Source organism: Oreochromis aureus, linkage group 6 (genome assembly GCF_013358895.1).
Source record: "Oreochromis aureus strain Israel breed Guangdong linkage group 6, ZZ_aureus, whole genome shotgun sequence".
Taxonomy (NCBI): domain Eukaryota; kingdom Metazoa; phylum Chordata; class Actinopteri; order Cichliformes; family Cichlidae; genus Oreochromis; species Oreochromis aureus.
In genome coordinates this window covers 17,114,318-17,134,495 of record NC_052947.1, presented here as the reverse complement: position 1 = coordinate 17,134,495, position 20,178 = coordinate 17,114,318, and the positions used below count along the sequence as shown (strand labels likewise).

The 20,178-nt window shown below is 43.1% G+C and overlaps 1 protein-coding gene and 1 long non-coding RNA gene across 3 annotated transcripts; one reads left to right on the top strand and one right to left on the bottom strand.

Annotated features, from left to right (window-relative positions):
* Positions 1–1,196: 1,196 nt before the first annotated feature.
* mmaa (metabolism of cobalamin associated A) lies at positions 1,197–14,223 on the top strand. Of its 2 annotated transcripts, none has more exons than XM_039612935.1 (7): positions 1,197–1,296; positions 1,529–1,950; positions 3,429–3,551; positions 4,059–4,229; positions 4,771–4,856; positions 5,873–6,022; positions 10,626–14,223. In XM_039612935.1, the coding sequence occupies exons 2-7, from the start codon at positions 1,551–1,553 to the stop codon at positions 10,920–10,922; spliced, it is 1,227 nt and encodes a 408-aa protein (XP_039468869.1). In that variant the 5' UTR covers positions 1,197–1,296; positions 1,529–1,550; the 3' UTR covers positions 10,923–14,223. The 2 variants fall into 2 exon arrangements, with proteins under 2 accessions (XP_039468869.1, XP_039468870.1); XM_039612936.1 differs by having other exon boundaries at positions 1,203–1,290.
* A 4,323-nt stretch (positions 14,224–18,546) lies between these two features.
* Positions 18,547–19,566, bottom strand: LOC120440561. The gene is made up of 3 exons (XR_005613336.1): positions 19,478–19,566; positions 19,141–19,253; positions 18,547–18,981 (listed from the first exon to the last, which is right to left on the bottom strand). It is a non-coding gene; the product is annotated as an uncharacterized LOC120440561 (long non-coding RNA).
* Between the last annotated feature and the right edge of the window lie 612 nt (positions 19,567–20,178).

The following is a 20,178-nucleotide window of genomic DNA, read 5'->3' as shown; positions in this document are numbered from 1 at the left end:
ATTGAAATGCAGACACACAACACTGTTTACAGAACTGAATTTAAATAACCACAACATACAGGCCCTGAAACCTCTTCATAAATGGCATTGTATAAATTATTGCTATATTTGAGCCAAACAGGAAAACTTGTTTTACTGTAGACCTTAAAAAACAGCAGGGATAAAATAATAGTTTATTATAAGATGTATTTTTATAGATGATTATTTTCTCTCTAATTCTTATTTTGCTTCTCACTGGTATTGAGTCTCCAGCTCCTGTTACTGTGCTACATGTTTCCAAGTATTCAACACATCTTAGTTGTTTTAAGGCTTTTTGAACCAGCTTCTCCAGTCCCCCCCTTTAATTGATTCTTTTTACCAGTAAAATGATAACAAATTGGTGTTTGTGATCAAATAAATTAAAAAAGGCCTTTTTTTTTCTTTTTTAAAGTGAGTTGTCATTACTTTCACGTATGGTCCACTATTCAAACTCCAGCAACACAGTGAAGAATGATAATGAGTTTCATACTGAATTCAGCTGTCTTTCTAAAACCCAGAGTTCTTTCGAAAGTACAATAAGCACAATCTTTGCACAACTTTAATAACAGTGAGAGCCCCATATTCACTATCCTTTGTCAAGTATTTCCACTATCTCTTCTCTGCACATGTCCGAAACATCTCAGCCTTGCCTCCCAAAATCGCCTCCCAAGATCCATAGATACCAGTTAGGTGATCCTTGTTGAATAAGGGAGATGCTTAAAATTAAATGAAGAATAAATGATTGGACAATCTAAATAAAGGCTAAGCTGAAAATAGGTTTAGTGCTTTTTGCTGCAAGGGAAAAAACGGTGGTGTCACTCACACCCTGAAGAAGACTGCTCCAAAGCCTGGGGCCACAGTGGTTAAAGGCTCGATACATGCCGGAAATACTGACTAATTTAATTTAAAAACACATGCATGTATTATCAAGTTCGATTATTTTTAAAGGGAATTAATCCTGGACGTGAAGACGTGAAGGTTTAACATCTGCTGCCACCTGCTGGCTAAAATGGCCAACTGCCATATTTAAATTTTCATTTAACTACTTGCGTCTTTTATTTAAAAAAAACCCACAAAACAAGAAAAAAAATAAAGACGCGCATATTTAAACTTCTGTGGCACATTTTAGATGTATTTGGGAAACTTTTTACTTCCTAAATAAACCGGCGGAAATACTGCGGTGGGCGGTGTCAGACGTCAACGGAAACGGAAGTGAATGAATGAAATGACGGCGATAGGTAACCTGTAACGTCTCCGTGCAACTGGGACGAGGTCAGAGTGAGTGTAGTTTTCACCTACTTTGTAGGTATTTTGTCCAAACTACGTCTTTAACAACTGCATTTAACGAGTACGTTACGTGCTGACGTTAGAAAGAATAAACATTAGCCTGACGGTGACTATTATAACTGCTGTAACTTAAACGGTGACGTTTGTAAGCACAGCTAACAAAACAAACCTCAGCTGGAAGTACCGCTGGTTAAATTAACTGTAAGCCTGTACGCCCTCCCAGACCACCCTACCTTTGACACATAATGAGACGGTTTAGCCTCTCTCTCCTCCGCCACATCTCCTCATCCACTGCCCTCGCTCTCACCGGGACGTGCCGCTTTCACAGAAGGCTCTGCTTCACTGCTTCACGCCCTCAGTACCGGAGCATCGTCCCGGCTCACAGCTGCCAGCAGACACGGACTGAAAGCACAGCAGCCAGCCAGCACATACAGGACCTGAGTGGGCCTGAGCAGAGACTGCTGAATAAACTTTATGATGGGCTGATCGGAGGACAGCGGGCGTCTTTGGCAGAGTGCATCACTCTGGTGGAGACCCAGCATCCCAGAAAGAAAGAGCTGGCTCAGGTGCTGCTGCAGAGGGTCCTGGCTTACAGGAGGGAGCAGGAGAGCCGTAATGGAGGAAAGCCAGTGGCCTTCAGAGTAGGTGTGTAGGCTTAAGTCTGTGGTGGTTGTCTGAACTCAGTTTTTCCTGTCTCTAAGTGTCTTTGAACCTAAAATGTATTAAAATAAGTACATTTTAACTAAGGGTAGTGCCATTGTGTGTGCATTTTAACCTACAGATCACAGTGGAGCTATAAAGGCACGAAACCTTCATATGAAGACTATTTTACAACTGAACAGCAGTGTTTCTGTTCAGGGGGGGAAATTAATTCTCTGAAATTTTCAGGCTTTGCAAAGCCATGCAGTGGGCTTATTAGGACCCTTTTGTGTTTTAGTTCTGCCCCCCGAGCCTTATGATTAACACACCTCGTAGTATAAACATGTCACCTGTGCAATGAATCCTTCATGAGACGGTTTCTGCAGCAGTGGCTCTGATGTTCTATGTCATGCAAAGAAATACAGTCACACAATTTCGCTTTCAAATTTCTTCAGACTTGACCCCAAAGTGAAGTGTGTGTTTAAAAAAAACCCTGCAGAGTTTAAAATTTTTAAATTTTAAACTGTGTGTTATTAAAGTTTTAAAAGCAGAAAGTAGAAACAATATTCAGATTTAACTGTGTAGTTACTTTAACACACAAATTGAAATTAGGTTAGTAGAAATCAGCTCTTGGGGCTGTTTGGTGCCATCCATTACAGTTTAACCTTTAAACTCCCTCCCACAAGAATCATGACTACCGTTTTTATGCAGATGATCCACAGTTGTACTTGTAACTTTCCGATAATGATCTAACCTCTGTTCACAAACTAATAAGCTGCATTAATGACCTTAACTGGTGGATGTCTTAAAACCTTTTAGAACTGAGCAGAGACGAGACAGAAACACTTGTCCAAAAAAGTCAGAGACAAAAATACTGTTCATATTTATCATTCATTTCTCTGAAACACAGTGAACAAGTCAGGCATCATTTTGGACAGTGATCTCACTTTTGATAACCAGATCAATAAGGTTACCTATCACTTATATCTAAAGTTAGAAATGACTATTTCAAACTGACTCCGTGCATTCATATCAAAAAGGTTAGATTATTGCAAAGTGCATCAACAGGACATCTTCAGCTTATCCAAAACACAGCAGCCAGAATCCTTACAGGTACATGGAAATTGGACCACATTACCCCAGTATTGAAGACCACTTCATTGGCTCTCATTACAATATAAAATCATTTCTGTAAGTTCACAAAGCTCTCAATGGTTTGGCCTTCCAGTACATGTCTGACAACCAAGTCAGACCTCTTATGTCATCAGGTTCTTTTAACTGGTTCCACAATCAGATCCAAGTAACCTGAAGGTGCTTTCAGTAACTGTGCTCTGCGTCTTTGGAACAAGCTGCCTGCTCACTTGAGATCAATTACATCTGTGGGTACATTCAATAACCGACTGATGTAGTGGAATGTGCTACGTAAATAAAATTGTCATTGTCATTGTTTGTTGCAAACTGACGAGGTCTCTTTGATTTCTCAGGTCTGTCTGGACCCCCCGGAGCAGGAAAGTCCTCCTTCATCGAGGTGGTGGGGAAGATGTTGACAGGACGTGGACATAAAGTTGCAGTGCTGGCTGTCGACCCATCCTCCTGCACCACTGGGGGTAACCTCTGACACGTTCATCACCTGCTTTTACTGTGGCACAGATGAACTATTATTATTTTGAGCTTTACAGTGCACAGGGAAAATTTTTATGTAATGTTTAAAGATGCTGGCTTCAGGTTCAGGGAATATCGTACTGTTTCTATTACACTGTGTTTCAGACTGTTCCTTTCTGCTCTTGGTGTAAAGTCACTGAGCAGGGATCTCTTTAACACAGCCATTTCAGGTGCAGAGCCCCGCCCACCCGCTGTTCAAAATTGTTTGCAAAGGGCAGCAGAAAGTTGTCTAACACAGGGGGTGGCCTTAAAGAGAGAGAAGTTAAAATTGCTTGCTTCAAACGATTTATTTTCCATAAATGAATCAGGCTATTTTTATTTGAGAGAATATAAAATATAGAGCAGGAAACAAGCAGAATAGGTCCCCTTTGAATAGGCTGAAATCACTGAGCAATTACGAGCAGCACTGCACAGTAAAACTGCTGCCAAGTGACTCATCCCTCTTGCTGCAGGGTCTCTGATGGGCGATAAGACTCGTATGACTGAGCTCTCAAGAGACATGAACGCCTTCATCAGGCCATCGCCGACCTCGGGAACACTCGGAGGTGTCACCAGAACAACCAACGAGGCCATTGTTCTCTGCGAGGGAGCAGGTTACGACATCGTCCTTGTGGAGACTGTAGGTAAGATGCTGTGACGTGAACCCTCGGAGTAAGTGTGTTAAAGCCATAATCTCAGCTTTACCGTTTAGCTGATAGTGTCAGCAAGTATTTGTTCTTTTGCTTGTACCAAGTTTTTTTTCTAATGCAAACATAATTTGTTCAGTGTGAGGTCTGATAGCAGCGCCAGTCATCAGGCACCTGCTCTGCATCTCCAGGCTAAAATTTATTCACTGTGAGTGCTCTGAAGTTTGTGAAAGCTCATGATTATTCATGAGCTTTCATGATTTTTGAATGACTGAGCAAGTCCTCACCAGGAACAGCTTTCCTTTAAATTCTTTAGATCTTCTTTTTTGTTTTGTTAAACAGGTTCTAATGTGGTGCTGACAACGCAAACACAGGAAAACTTTTAGTGTGACCGTTGGATGTCTCATTCGAAAAGCATGAGGCCGTTTATGACTACGTAGATTTAGTTTCAGACGAGAGGATACTTTGTGGTGTTATCACTCAGCAGTGATCGTTAAACTAGTCCCCTGTTTCTTCTTCTTTTTTGTTTTTCCTCCAGGAGTCGGCCAGTCAGAGTTCGCAGTGGCAGACATGGTTGACATGTTTGTGTTGCTGATTCCACCAGCAGGGGGCGATGAACTCCAGGTCAGTGAAAACAAGCCCTTCAGCTCATCTGTGAGGAGCTGGAACAAAGTAATCGACCAGTGAAATTTAGTCATTGTTAATTTTATGCTAATGTGTAGGTTAGTAAAACCAGTTTTCGATTGAGCCATTGTCATTTATCAGCCACTGATTATCTGATATCAACGATCTTTAAATTCATCAGAATTATAAAACCAAAACTAAATTACCTAATGAATATATTTATGAAACACTGTTTATAAGGGAAAGCAGATTGTGTGTCCACATTTTTTTTTTGTAAAGATAAACATGCTCACAATAACTATATGCTCTCCACTTAATTAATTAGGAAAATTATTCACTTCATTGGCCTTCCTCATGATGATTAATGCTACAGTGATTATGGTGGGACAGTAGGTAGCTGAAGTGGCATTTGTTTTAATTATAATAACTGTTTGTAATGTGGAAACACTCTGACATAAACACATGAGGAAAGCAGCACACTTGAAAATTCATTCCAGTAAATTAGTGCTTAATAATCAACCTGTGTTACTCAGAGTCAAAATGTTCAGTTAGCTCCTGCTCTAAACATACCACAGTATATTTTATATAGGTATAGCGATATTCGAGCGAATTATAGAAAAACTATCACAGAGGTGTGTGATGTGCAAAAGTCTTGAGCCACCCCTCATTTCTTTAAGTGGTCATGAGCAATATTTCTCCAGGCTTTCTGAAGGTCTTTTAAAGTTTTCTTTGCCTTTTCAGTCCAGTTCTCATACCTGGGGTTAGGGTTAAGGGTTGGCCATTTACTTTTGCATTGTGTAAAAAGAAAATATTAATAAAATTAGATTCCACCTCTCTTTGAGATCGACTGCAAAAATCAGCCATGTTGAATGGAAACACAGTCTTAAGACTTTTAAAGTCTCAGGCTTGAAAACACTTGACCGCAGCTCCATGCAGGACCCTTGAGGAGCTCAGGCATCAGGCAGTGTTTTCATCGTTTAATCATCCTCCTCTCTAATGACAAAATCTCTGTTCAGGGCATCAAAAGGGGCATCATCGAAAGGGCCGAGTTGGTCGTGGTGACAAAGTCAGATGGAGACCTGGTGGTACCAGCCAGGAGGATCCAGGCCGAATACACCAGCGCACTCAAACTGCTCAGAAGACAGTCCAAATCCTGGAACCCTAAGGTGTGTGTGTGTGTGTAGTGATGTAATGATGCAAGGAGTCGGTAACAAGGCTTTGGTGGTGTTTGGTGTTTGCCCTGCTGGGCAGCTGCAGCACATGGACCCAACAAGATATCCCACAGAGAGGTCAGCTGACCCAGGAGGAGGAGGAGGAGGAGTGTGGGGGTGGGTCATCATAACATCATGGCATCAGTGCTGCAGTGTCCCACCTCACCCGCTCGCCTGGCTAACCCTGTCCCTTTGTTTTCCCAGCCCAGTGCTGCATCTGCCCACCGGGCAAGCAGCCAGGAAACACCCCCACCTACCAGCCCTCATCACCCCACCCCCCGCTCCCAATGCACTGGATACTCGGCTGCTGTGTCATGCATTTCACTGATTAGAAAAGTGCTCGTTCTCATAAAATCTGATAGGCTTCTCTTACAGCTCCTCTCACTTTATGCTTCACGCTCGGCTTTGTTGTGCATATTCGTGTCTGTTTCCCGACTGTATGGCAGAGATTTAGTCTCTTGCTCTGCGTGGTGCTATGATGTGACATAAATACTATTTTGACTTGATGATTAAGTTCTTGGTGGCATGTGAGGCGACTTTTATGGTTCTACTCGCAATCACTTAATCGTTTGGTCTATGTTATGTAGGAAATTGCAAAAGGTAAATGGTCCGGAGTTCAGAAGCAAGACAAGTCATCTTTAAATTTAATCTTTGTTGTCCATCCAAAAACCCAAAACCCCCGAAGACTGATTACACTGATGTCATCAGAAAGAAAGAGCAAAACTTCAGAGTTTGGAAAGTGAAACTAGAAAAAGGTTTTAGACACGTTGCTTAAAAAATGATTACATTCATATACACAGTGCATGCACATCATGAATTAACTGTGATTAATCACATTTTTGGAAACCTGCGCTTAGTTTTACTAGTCACACCCAGCGCTGGCTATTGTCAGACCGGCTGCATCAAAAAATCACTTAAACAGACCCTGTGTGATAAAGTGAAGCAGGCAAAAAGATCTCAAACAGCAACAAGTTCCATCATACCACAATCTAAAGAACCTAAGAACAGCTGAGAGATAAAGTCATTGATATCTATCGGTCTCGAAAGAGTTACAAAGCTGTTTATAAGGCTTCAGGACTACAGTGAACCACAGTGAGAGCCATTATTCACAAATGGAAGAAACTTTGTGCAGTGGTGAACCTTCCCAGGAGTGACCGGCCTACCAAAATTACTCCAAGAGTGCATCGAGGACTGAGCCAGGAGGTCACAGAACAACCCAGAACATCTAAAGAACTGCAGGCCTCACATGTCTCAGTTCATGTCAGAGTTCATGATTCAACAATAAGAGAGTCTGGGCAAAAATGGCAACCATGAGAGAGTTCAAAGAGAAAACCACTGCTGACACAAAAAGAACACAAAGGCTCGTCTTACATTTGCCAAAAAAGCATCTCGCTGCATTGTCGAAGTCTCAAATCCAATTGAGATTCTTTGGCGTGACCTTAAAAAGGCCGTTCATGCTCGAAAACCCTGCAATGTGTCTGAATTAAAACAACACTGCAAATAAGAGTGAGACGAAATTCCTCCACAGTGACGTGAAAGACTCATCACCAGTTATTACAAACACTTGATTGCAGTTCTTACTACCAAGCCAGGAACAACCAGTTATTAGGTTTAGGGGGCAAATACTTTATCACATAGGGCTGCACAGGTTTGGATAACCTTTTTCCCATCTAATAAACAAAATCATCGCTTAAAAACTACATATTGTATTTACTCAAGTTATCCTCGTCTAATAATAAAATTTGTTTTATGATCTAAATAATGCAGGTTTGACAAATATAGAAAAAAACTTGAAATCAGGAACACTTATTTTATATCTCTGCTCTTTTGTATTTCTGATTTTATTTTGGTGCTTTTAGATTTAAATGTTGTTTCAGATGAGTTTTAAATCAGTTTTTGTAACTTCACAGCACTTATAATATTGGTTTTGTAAGATTAGTTAAATTAATCTTCAGTTTGAGCTTCAAGGCTACTTTATTGTAAAACCAGGAGACAGACAGACCGACGTCTTTGAATGGCATTTCCAAGACGTGTCGGTTTAACACAAATCTATTTTAGATGTCATGAAAGCCGTAGGGTTGTTGAAGCTTTTTGTTCCCTGGTGTTTTAGAAATGCAATACGAAATTCCTCAAGTGCCTCTTTAAGAGCTGTTACATCCAGATTACAAGAAGCTTGTTTTCCCTCTCGGCTTTTAGTGGCATCTTGATGATTTCTTAAGGAGGAACAATGAGAGTGGCTTTAAAGCTTTCAATGCTGCGACCAGCAGAAACAAAACCAATGTCAGGGTGGAGAGACGAATATTAGAAAGATGTGTAACACTTGAAAACCTGGAGAACTACAAGCATTTGTGTAACTAGATACCAGCAGAGGTAAGTAAGGCGGTCTGTGAATGTATTAAGTAGTTTTAAAAAGATAATTTATATGAGAGAATATGCTGTAAGTACAGTAAGTCACATGATCTTTCTTCTTCTCACCTTAACGTTGTAACTGGAACATGTGTAAGTGGATTTTGATCACAGCTGCCATTTTCATTCTGAGCTGTTTAAGTGACTCAAATTTGATTGTCAGCTGGTGTTTATCACTTCATTTAATAAAATACAGTAAAGAAGGGATCTGCACATCTGAATGGAACTTTGTGTCTTCCTGTAAACCAGCCTGCTTTCAACAAACCGAATGTTACTCTGAATTTCATCATGCGCTCTCGGATCTGCATTAAGCTCTGAGGAGAGACGTGCAGTTGAAGTACTAAACACATAAGTGACATTTATCCCCAGATTGCCTGCGTGAACAAGGTGTTAAGGACAGACGAATGCTTGATATTTGCGTAGTGACTTGACAGCTTCTTGTAGGCTGGAGGTGCACTGAAAGGAAAAAACCTTAAATGCAGAACTCCCAGACTCAGATGCATTTACCACATCCAAAATGTCCTCTTAATGATCGTGGGGGGGAAAGCTTAATGCAGTTTTAAACCCCGTCTTTGGTTAAACCTTTATTTTTAGTAATAACCTCTACATTTATTGTGTATTGTGGGAAGCTCAGGTTGGCTTTTCCCAAGAAGACTTCCTGTTCAGCAGTCTGTACTGGTGAACCGGTAACCTGCTCAGGATTTAATCATCACTGGCATTTGAAAAACATCAATGTAAATGTGCCACGGTTGGCTCAGCAGCACATGTTGCACTTGTAGTTAAAAATAAAACATTAACGCTGAAGTCGACAGGAAAAAACGAGACATTTTAAAACATAAAAACACACACGTGTATCGGTATATCAAAGTGAACGTATAAAGTTAAAAGCACATATCTGTTGGTCGCATGTGTTTTATATCAGACACTAACCAGTCGCAGCAGCCTGTCTCGAGACATTTAGGCAAAGTAGCCACGCCCCTAACTTTAAGGGGGGAGGGCACAGCTGTGCTGTTTCATCCGTTAAAATCGAGCTCTGGTTTGTTTTCCCGCCCAGGCGTGGTTTGTTTGGGGAGACGTGAACACAGTAATCCAAACCAACCACACCGAGAGGAGGTGGTGGTCCTCCATCCAATCAGACCCAACTAATAGGTGTATGCAAAAAACCTTCCTGTAGCCAGATGTGCAGGTATGCACGCATGCAGAGAACACAAAGTGCAGCAACTGTCCGTAAAACTAATGTAAATCCTGCAACGGGCTGAATGTTTTCATGTGAACTATCTAATTATTTTAATTTCATTTTTACTTTTATTTTTACTTCAGTTTAGTTGCAGTTAGTTTTCAGAGAAGATTTTCTTACTACAGTTTGAAAATGTTTAGTTTTAGTTTTGTTGTCTTTTATTATTTTAAGGAAAGTGTTCGTCAGAGGCAAGAAAATAAAAAAAATTACAGAACGAGAGAAACACAAAACTTTTCAAAACAGTCACAGTCTTGTAGACACCCTGAGTTTCAATAAACACATTCATCAATGCCTCGGCATAGCATTTTCACCAAGCTAACAGATGCTGAAGCTAAAGATATTTCCTCTATCTTTTTATTTTAGTTAGTTTTCCAAGTTCACAAAATCGTTTCAGTTCATTTCATTTTTTTTTCAAAACAGCCCACATCTTACCAGCATCCTGATCTGTTGATTTGTCTTAAAAATTAAAAAACAAAATCCTCCACTGTTCATCTGTCATGAAGAGAGGAAACTGCGTAGAGGTCCAAAGTGTTTATATGGAGCTGTAAATGTGCGTTTTGATACTGTATAACATTAGATTCAATGGGGATTGTTTCGGTTTTGGGGTCAGCCTCAAGTGGCCATTAGAGGAACTGCAGTTTTTGGCTCTCTTACTTAACCTGTCAGCTTTCTTAAACATACTCTTCCAGAGATCTGAACTTACCTCTGGCAGCTACCGCCGTTTTTGTGGTACTGACATGCCCTTGAAATGAAAATGATGATTTGCTTTAAAGACTTATTAACATAAAGGAGGCATAAAAATCCATTTAAAATATAAAACTTTCTCTGTTCTGTATATTTTGCTATGACTTTGAAATGCTCATTTTGAACAGTTGAATCATGAATCTTCCCACCCCTCACCTTCTCCACCCACAGGTGGTGCGGGCTTCCTCGCAAACCTTCGAGGGCATCCCAGAGGTCTGGGCTAAGATGGAGGCATACCGGGAGGCCGCGCTGGCCAGCGGTGAGCTGCAGGGCCGGCGGAGGGCCCAGCAAAGGGTGTGGATGTGGAGTCTGATCCAGGAGAGCGTCCTGTGCCATTTCCAAAATCACCCCGGTGTCAGAGAAGCTCTGCCCCACCTCGAGGAGAGGGTCACCAAAGGAGCCATCTCTCCAGGACTGGCTGCTGACCTGCTTCTCAGAGCCTTTTCTTCATCCTCTTCATCACAGTAATCACTGGGACTGCACTGTCAGATAAGGAACAGTTAGCTGATCAGGGTCACTCACTGAAAAGGAGAGTGAGAAAATGACCTTGGCTCTGCGGTTTGCACAAAAAGACTCGATCTCTGCTCTTTTAACACATGATTTAAAAATTTAAATACGTGAGAGTCACCCCCGTCTACAGAGGCTTCGCTTTCTGATTGCTTTCATCCAAGTCACAAGAGTAGGAAGAGCGCTGACAGTCGTCACTTCTCGTCAGCGGCTTTAAGAGCACTCGCGTTTGGCAAAAATGAGACGCGTTTCATTTGAGCTGCGAGATGTGAAACGCTGAAGCGACCGTCTCTTTTGGACACTACAGAGAAGTTTTAACGAGATCAGTGAAGGGGGATTTAAAGGTCGTGTGGTTACAGTTGAAGAATAGTTTGAGCGGTATCTTTCACTATTATGAACGGCGTGTTACAGTAAAGCTGTGACTCGTTCCTCATGATCAGTAATAACAGCCTATTTGTGAGCCACAAAGCGTCAATGAAAGGATCGGGCTTGGGTAGAATCGATTTAGTTAGGGCCCCGTGTTTCTGCTGCTGAACTACTGAAGATGCTCTAATAACAGTTTTTCCTCAGGAAAGCATCGAGGCTTTGAATCTGTGTTCTTCTTTTTTTTTTTTCTTTTTTAATCCACTGTTTGGTTTCTATTAAAGAACAATTTGAATCTTAAGTGGACAAGTGAATTACATTAAATCTGCCGGCGCAGTTGGCCGAGCTCTTCTACCGCCGCGTGTTTGCTCACGATATGAAAAAGGGCCGAGTGATTAATGTTACCTCTACGAATATTAGCCCTGAGATTTGTCAAAGATTTAATGACATTTCTTTTCGGCTCTCCGGAGCCAGAAATGTCAGCGCTGGGCTTCGTCTGAATGACTCAGCTGTACGGTTGCTTCGAATTCAGGCAAAACACACTTTAATATTTCCAGAATTAAGTTCATACTGCGCTGCGCTCCCGGACACCACCGGAGAACTGAACACAAAGAGAAGTCACGCACTCATAACGCCGGTGCAGCTACTTTATTACTTTATTATTTAAAGAGGCTGCTGCAGCTGCTTTATTCAGGGACCCGCAGCAGACGCCGGTGTCAGCGGCATATTCTTATACAGTCTAATCTATACACAGGGTATTTCCCACCCATTATGCATTCATAGGCTGTACCTGTTATTTTTAGTGTCTGTTAATCCGTCAGCTATTTTTTTTTTAATATATAAACTTACGTAAATGTACACATCATAATTTCCAGACTCCAAACTGACATCTGAAGACTGAAGGAAAGCCTCGTTGTGGCCTCCAGTTTCAGTCCAGGAGCCACAAATTCAGTTTCTCTTGTAGGGTTGAAAGTGTTCTTCAAACCAGAAGAAAATGCGAGATTATACGAGTCACATAAAGTTCAAATCCAGTGTGTGGATTCGATTTTCTGAATTCACACACTGGAGTATTGTCTTCAACCCACCGGGCGAGCAGGTGGCGTGGACGTCCAAGTGTGTGAATGCGATGAATCGAGAACTAGGCGATGTAGGGTTTTCAAATTGATGCCGTAGGTGCATCTACTAAAAATCTCAGATGAGTTCAAATCCCGGTGACCTCGATCTAAAGGTCAAGGTCAGAGGTCAAGTTTTCTGAAAGTCTAGAGAATCCCTTTTGTAACATTCTTGTCCCAGGTTGCGCTGTCTCCTTACGCTCTCTTTTCTTCTTCTCTTCCCCTCCATCGCTACACACCGGTTGTGGCAGATGGCCGCCTGTCCCTGAGCCTGGTTCTGTCAGATGTTTCCTCCTGTTCAAATGGAGTTTTTCCTTCCCACTGTCGCCAAGTGCTCGCTCACGGGGAGTCGCGTGATTGTTGGGGGTTTTTCTCTAATACTGTAGAATCGTTACCTTACAGTGTAAAATGCCCTGAGCTCACTGAAAATGCCAATAAATGCTAAAAGATCAAGTTAAAAAAAAGAGTAATATATCTATGAGATATAAAATAAAACACAAGAGGTCAGCAGGATGTGTGGTTTCTGTACCCATCATAGTCCAACAGTCAAGGCTGTCAACACAATGATGTTGAAGAACTCCCTTGCGTTTGTCCCGTTGGTCTAATTATGAGATTGTGTACATGTGGCATTAAATGGGTGTAAACTTGCTGGTGCTTTTGACATACAGTAAGTCACTTAAACTGGTATTGAGAGCTTATTTCTTTGAGTCTTTTGGAAGAACTATTACCTTTTGCATTTTGGGCTGGTTCTTATACAGCACTTTTCTACTTGAGCACTAAAAGCAGTTTTTATAACACAAGCATTTTTTAGTACATCCAAGTCCTTTCTATCCAACATTCACACTCCGATGAACGCATCGGGATCACCATCTTGGCACGCAGACCTGGAGCAGCCAGGAATTGAGCCCACGACCTTTCAATTAGTAGATGTCCTGCTCGACCTCCTGAACCACAGTCACTCTAAGCTTACAGCACCTGGTATTCCCAGGCGGTCCATGCGAGTACTAACCGGGCCCGACCCTTACTCAGTGTCCGAGATCAGGCGTGCTCAGGGAGGTATGATTGTAATCCTGCTGGAACAAGGTCCTGGGTTCAAATCCAACAGTTTTTCAGTGTGGAGTTTGGATGTTCCTCTCCGTGCCTGAGGGAGGTCTTTCCAGGTAATCAGGCTTCTCTTCCCAAAAAGACAAGCATACGGAAGCTTGTTTCTATCTAATCAAAATTTCAACTCACCCAGAAGTTTGACTCAGTAAGTCAAAATTTTGCAATAATAACTTGAAATTTTCACTCATCTTCTCTTTTTGTGGCAGAAACAAGACCCTGAATTGATTAAGTGATAAAAAAAAAATGTGGTTAATTTGTTTAAACTTTTGGTATTTCTTACATACAGGATCAACAGAGGAGAAACAACAGGTGAATACAGAAAGAAAACTGTTTAGATCACCATGAAAATTTCCTGTCTGTCTAATACTCTGTATTGCAAGTTTTCTGAAAATGTATTTTTAAGCATGTAAATGAGGCATTGTCAGTCTTATTATTTGCAGTTTTCCAGATCATAAATCGAATTGGACAATGACTAAAGCCAAGATTATTAGAGTCTTTATAAAATCTGTTTTTTATCATTTTATAAATCAGAAAAAATGAATAAATGTTCATAAATCAGTGTCTGAATGCTATATAAATAAAATCCATCTGTTTAAAAAAAGCAGCTTTAGAAATATAAACAAAGTTTGATGTAAGAGCTGAGTTGGAGATTTCTTGCTTGGAATAAACACAGTTACTCTGAATGTGGCCTTTCAGCTTTGTGTTGTAATATCACGTCACTGAAAAACTAATATTTATGCTTTTCAAATAAAACGTATCACCATGGTTATTATATGCAAATGAGATGTTCTCATTAAATATGCACACATTTGCATAAATGTCCAAGAGAAAAAGTACAATAAGCTCCTAAATTTGTATTTTAGATATTGTCTTTCTGCGGGTGTGGAAGAATCACTGTTATGTAACCAAAATGGCACATCTGACTTACTTATGCCTGAAATATCTCACCTTTAGAAGCCGGCAGGTGTAGTTTGAAGCAGTCACATGATCAAGAAAGCGGGATTCATTTCCTCCAGGTCACTAAGAACTGGATTTGCTTTTATAAACTATGTAAATAATCTTTATCGTACAATCAGTGCTCTGTAAATGTAAGTTTGTGCTTTCTTCAGCCACTAGAGGTCTCCCAAATCCCACTCAGCTGTGGGTTCATTATCCTAATGACTGAACCCTCAGTGCCAACCGCCCTCCCTTTCTTAGCGCCCCCGCCTCCTGCCCTCCATCCATTCTTCATCGAGGTTGCCTAGGGTGCCGGGTCACTCAGAGGTGAAGACATCAACAGCTGCCACTCTCCTCGAGGTCGAGCTCGAGGTACTGTAGTCCCAGCTCTCTGTACACAACCCTCCTCTGCTTTTTTTTCCTCTCGCTCTCAATCCTCACTGAAAAGCAGAAAGGAGCCAAGCTTGGTACAGTACAGAGCAGGAGGGCTGAGTGTGTGACTGTACAGCTTTCTCAACCTCCTCAAAGGAAGAAAAAAAAAAAGGGTGAATTCAGTGCTAATCTGTGCTTGTACTTTCTAGTCTGCTTTGGAAATACTGCGAGAGCCCCCACCAACCGCTGGACGGGCTCCCAGGTCGCTGCTCGTTTGCTCCCGCCTGCGTGTGAGAGGAAGAATGCCCCTTGAATGCAGATGGATTCATTAGGTCTGAGTAACACCCATCTCCTCCATCATGCTGACACAAACACATACACACTGTAACTGCTCTGGCTTTGCAAAAGGGAACAGTGAGTTCTGCAGCTCTGGACTCCCTCCACGCGCACACACACACACACATCCATGCATATACACACAGTTGTCTCCAGTGTAAACAACACCATGCGGTTTCACTAAGGAAGATTAACTCAAATGCTGCCGGATCATGTTCAGCCATCTTAGCCCAAACACATGTGTTTAGCATTTTGCCGGATCTCTTGAATGTAAGCAGAGGACAGAGACAGGCTCTTTGATGAGGTTTTCTTTTTCTGGTTGTTTTTTCATGTTTAATAGAGGAGGAGGGGGGCTTACATTCACAGCGTTTCATTGTGTCAGCAGTCTGAAGTCAAAATGCCTTCCTTGGTTAAAGACCAAACTAAAGACTGTTGTGATTGTTGCCTAAAAACTCAGCTTAACCCCCTCCAAGAAAAACCTCAGAGCCCGAATGCTGAAAAATGAGGCTACAACACATGTCAGTAAACAGAGCGGGCGTACTGTAGCACAGAGAGCCACACATGTTTCTCCTCTTGTAGGATGCATCAGCGTAGTAGTTTTCTGGTCAGATCAGAGCGTGAGGGAAGCCTGACAGAGGGAAATGTCAGCCCTGCTACCAGCCACATTTTTGGAGATGTGTGTGTGTGTGTGTGTGTGTGTCTATGTGTAGTGTGACAGCCGGTCATGGGCTGCTGATCCACAAAGCCTCAGCCATCTCTTCTATGTTTGCTCTCCTCCTCACACATGAGCACATAACATCACACTCGCCCACCTTCCTCCTCCTCCTCCTCCCCCTCTCCATTCTCTCTCTTGTTTTATTTTTTTGTTGTTTTTGTTTTTTCTTCCCCTTCTTACACACATGAACATCCGGCCGGCTCACCGCTTACACATCTTGTACATACATACGAGCCATCCATCCATCCCCTGTCGCACACACTCGAGCTGACTGCCTCGTTGCCAACCCGGCCGCTCTGACTCGCCTGGCTGCACTGCTGTCCCTCTGTAGTGACAGATGAGCGTGTGTGTGACTGTGTGTGTGTGAGAGAGAGAAGCATTTCCTCCAGGCTCGGGACTCGACTTTCGAGACAGCCACAAAAACGATGCGAGGAGCCCCATCCCTCCCCCCCTTTGCTTGCAGATGTAGCACCCCACTCATTATGCTGCTCCGGTGGGTCACTGTGCAGCCTCTTCATAAGAAGACCCTCATGGCGACACGTCTTATTATATCAACTGCTGAGATGGATGTTAATGCTGGGCTGCACTGGGCGTGCTTGCGTGCTCTCCAGCCTGTGGAGTGATGAGACGTGGTGGTTTGGTATTCAAAGTGCATCTCATTGCACGGGCTAATTCTATTTAACCTGGTGAAGTCTGCCGGCTGGCACGGTCAGAATGCCCCAGGGAGAGACCACTGTGTACCTCTGCTTTATTACGCACCTGAGGAGGCTCGCTCTCCCACACGCGCACGCTCCTCTGTTTGCTATGTGTAATTTACTGGGCAGCCTGTGGGCTAAGGCCTTCATCTGCAGGAAGGCGCGAATAGAGCCTTGGCGCCAGTAATTGGACTTTAGAACTGATTGGGGAACTTGATTGACCTCCGGTAATGGATTTGAGTGAATAATTATTTGTAGTTATGGTTGGAAGATGATATCAGGGAGAGAGAGACCAATCCCACCAGTGTGACTCACCCCTGCCGCCAGAGCAGAACGCTGCCAGCACTCAATTAATGAAATCCAGCTGCTCAGGCTCCCCATGTGTAGTGGCTGATCAAAAAACCCACACAGGGGTCTGGTCAGAAAAAAGGGTTATCTTCATCCAACCTTTCCCTTTTGCACAACTGGCAGCCTGTGGCCCATCACAATAGTGATTATAAAATCTTCTCCACTCCAGGTACAAGACATTAAGGTTGATAATGTCTCCATTATTTTTTAACTGCCTGTGGCAGTGCTCAGCACAGCCTACGGCAGCCATGTTAATGAGACCTCTCAAGATGGCAGGCAGCGCCTCCTCAGGACACAAAATGCAATCACTCTTAATCCGGCACTTTAATTGCTGGCCAAAGCCTGCCTAAGTGAATTCAGCTGTTCCATCTCTGCAGGCGAGTGGCTGCACCTCGAGAATATCATACTCGCGAAGATAAACTGGCTTCCAAAACAAATGAGAAGCGATGCGAGGCTTATTTTTCTTGTTTGGGTGGGTGGGGGGTGGGAGAGGGCGACTGTCACCCCTCACCGCCTTCACACGTGATTTTTTTTTTTAACTCTCCACAGAGGCGGTGTGGAGCGAGAACAGTAGCCGCTCCCCTCGCCTTCCTCTCTTTTGTCCTCCTCTCTGCTACTTGATTGACCCGCTTGCTCCCCCCCACCCACCCCCCGCTGCATCATTATCCTTACCAATCCTCCTCGCTGGAGTAAATTCTTCTTCACTCCATCCTTCTCTCTCGCTCTCCTGCCTTCATGCTTCTGCAAGTCCTCCTGTCATATGTCCCTGTCCTTCCCCTCCACCCACCACCACCACCACCTCCTCCCCCCCGTCTGTGTGACCCCTCATTGCCCTCTTGCCAGTCTCTATTATTTCTGGCTGCCCAGTGGCCTGGTCAGGCTGGTGTTCCGGGGCTCGAGGCAGCCCATGTTATGACAGGTAACACTGGGCCACACACTCTCTCTGGTAACACGTGGAGGTCAGCCCTGTCATACCTGTCCACAGCTTCAGCGCGCACAAGCACGCACACGCACGCACACACTGAACGCCATGATTCACTGTGTATGGATAACTGCCAGACAGCCCCGGCTGTAACCTTAGATTCAGCACAAGTGAGCGATGAGGCACAGTGCCGTAGAAATACACCTTTTCCCGCTCTGTTCCTTTGTGCTTTCCAAACAATGTCTTTTTTTTTCTAAAGGTCTTACATGATGTGCTGCTTTTACAGCCTTGGCAGCCAGTAGGAAGGCTGCAGTTGCTCATGTTTAGCACGGAGGAAGAGGATTTAACTGGATAGTGGTTGTTAACTACTTCTAGCCCTCCCCTCTCTCCTGGCATGGACTGCTCCCCGTGTTAATGACCACTCACAGTTGCTGCCCTGAGGGGGCTGCGGGACAGAGTCAGCCAACATCAGGCCCTCACAGCACCTCCAAGACCATCTGCTTGAACAACGGAGAACATGTTCTGCATGTTATTCCTCTCCATCCTTTGTCTTTTGGCTTGTAAAAAAAAAAAAAGGAGACGCCAAGTTACAAATGGGTTTTATTCATAACGGTTTTTAAAGGAATGGTTTGCCTCCTTTCCTTCCAGCTGCGCTCTTTCAGCCGAGGAAACGCCAAGTTTTACAAGGTTCAAGCCCCGTAATGAGAACAGCCATCCCGAACAAACTCGATCCACACTGGACAAGATGGTAGCGCCCCGGCAGTCGATCAGCAGTTGTTGTTACCTTGGCATGTTTCTGGCTCCCTGCTTGATCCAGGGCAGCGCCCCACCAACACTACCAGGCCTACGAGGGCCAAGGGGACGGTATGGGTTTGTCACGCCAGGTTGACATTTCAGGGAGCTTTGCCAGGACACCGTAGCACATTTTGTCCTCCTGGACAAGTGGTGTGGGAGCGAACGTGTCAACTCAGGCAGATGGGCAGGCGTCAGTGCCAGGAGCACTGGACTGTACCGGACCACTGGCCTGGCAACTGTCAGCCAGCTAGCCACACAAAGCTTTTCCTGGCACACGGTGGTGGGGGAGGTGTCTCTGGAACACGTGTCTGTTTTTGAAATTCTGAGTCAGAAAATAAGATCAAACCATAAATTTAAAAAAAAAAAATCCAAACAAAATCACACAAAAATGAAATCACTTCTGTCACAGCGCTGGCGTGCCAGTACAGCAATGAAATCTAGTTAAAAACACAAAGAAACAGCTTACTGAAAAACATCTCACCTGAATGTGTGACAGGTGTTTCAAAGGCCAGCATGGCTCATACTGCTGACACATTCATTCACAGTATTTTAGCCCACGGAGTCTCCGGCAGGTTTACAGACGAGCAGCAGTTTCTTAAAAATTTATGGATACAGCCAACATCAGCTACAATAGGAGAGCTTACAGTTTTAAAATACACAGTATGCTGGAGAAAAAAGGTATTTGTCCCCTTGATTGTCACATGTTTCAGATTATCAAGAACATTTTAATGTTCAGATAAAGATCAGCTAAGAAAATGGAAAATGCAGTTTAAATAATGATTTCAATTATTAAGGGAAAGAAAGCTATCCAAACCTACTGTGCCCTAAGTAGAAAAGTAATTGCCCTCAAAATCCAAGAACTGGTGGTGCCACCCTTGGCTGAAGGAGGTGTAATAACTGACTCCAGCTTCAGGGCATGAACCGATGGCCGGACATCATCCTTTAGGATTTTCTGGTAGAGCAGAATTCATGGTTCAATCAGTTACACCAGTGAATCTAAGGCAGCAAAACAGCCCCAGAGCATCACACTAACACCACCGTGTTTGACTGTTGCTATAATGTTCTTTTTATGAAATACTGTGTTAGTTTTATGCAGATGTAACAGGACGTAAAGCTTCCTAAAAGTTAAACCTTTGTCTCATCAGTCCACAGAATATTTTCCCAAAAGTCTTTATGCAAATGTGAGACGAGCCTTTGTTTGGTCAGCAGTGGTTTTCTCCTTGAACTCTCATGGAGGCCATTTTTGTCCAGACTCTCTCTTATTGTTAAATCATGAACTCTGACCTTAACTGAGACATGTGAGGCCTGCGGTTCTTCAGATGTTGTTCTGGATTCCTCTGTGACCTCCTGGATGAATCATCAGTGCGTTCTTGGAGTAATTTTGGTAGGCGGGTCACTCCTGGGAAGGTTCACCACTGCTCCAAGTTTTCTCCGTTTGTGGATGATGGCTCTCACTGTGGTTCACTGCAGTCCTAAAGCCTTAGAAATGGCTTTGTAACTCTTTCCAGACTCTGATAAA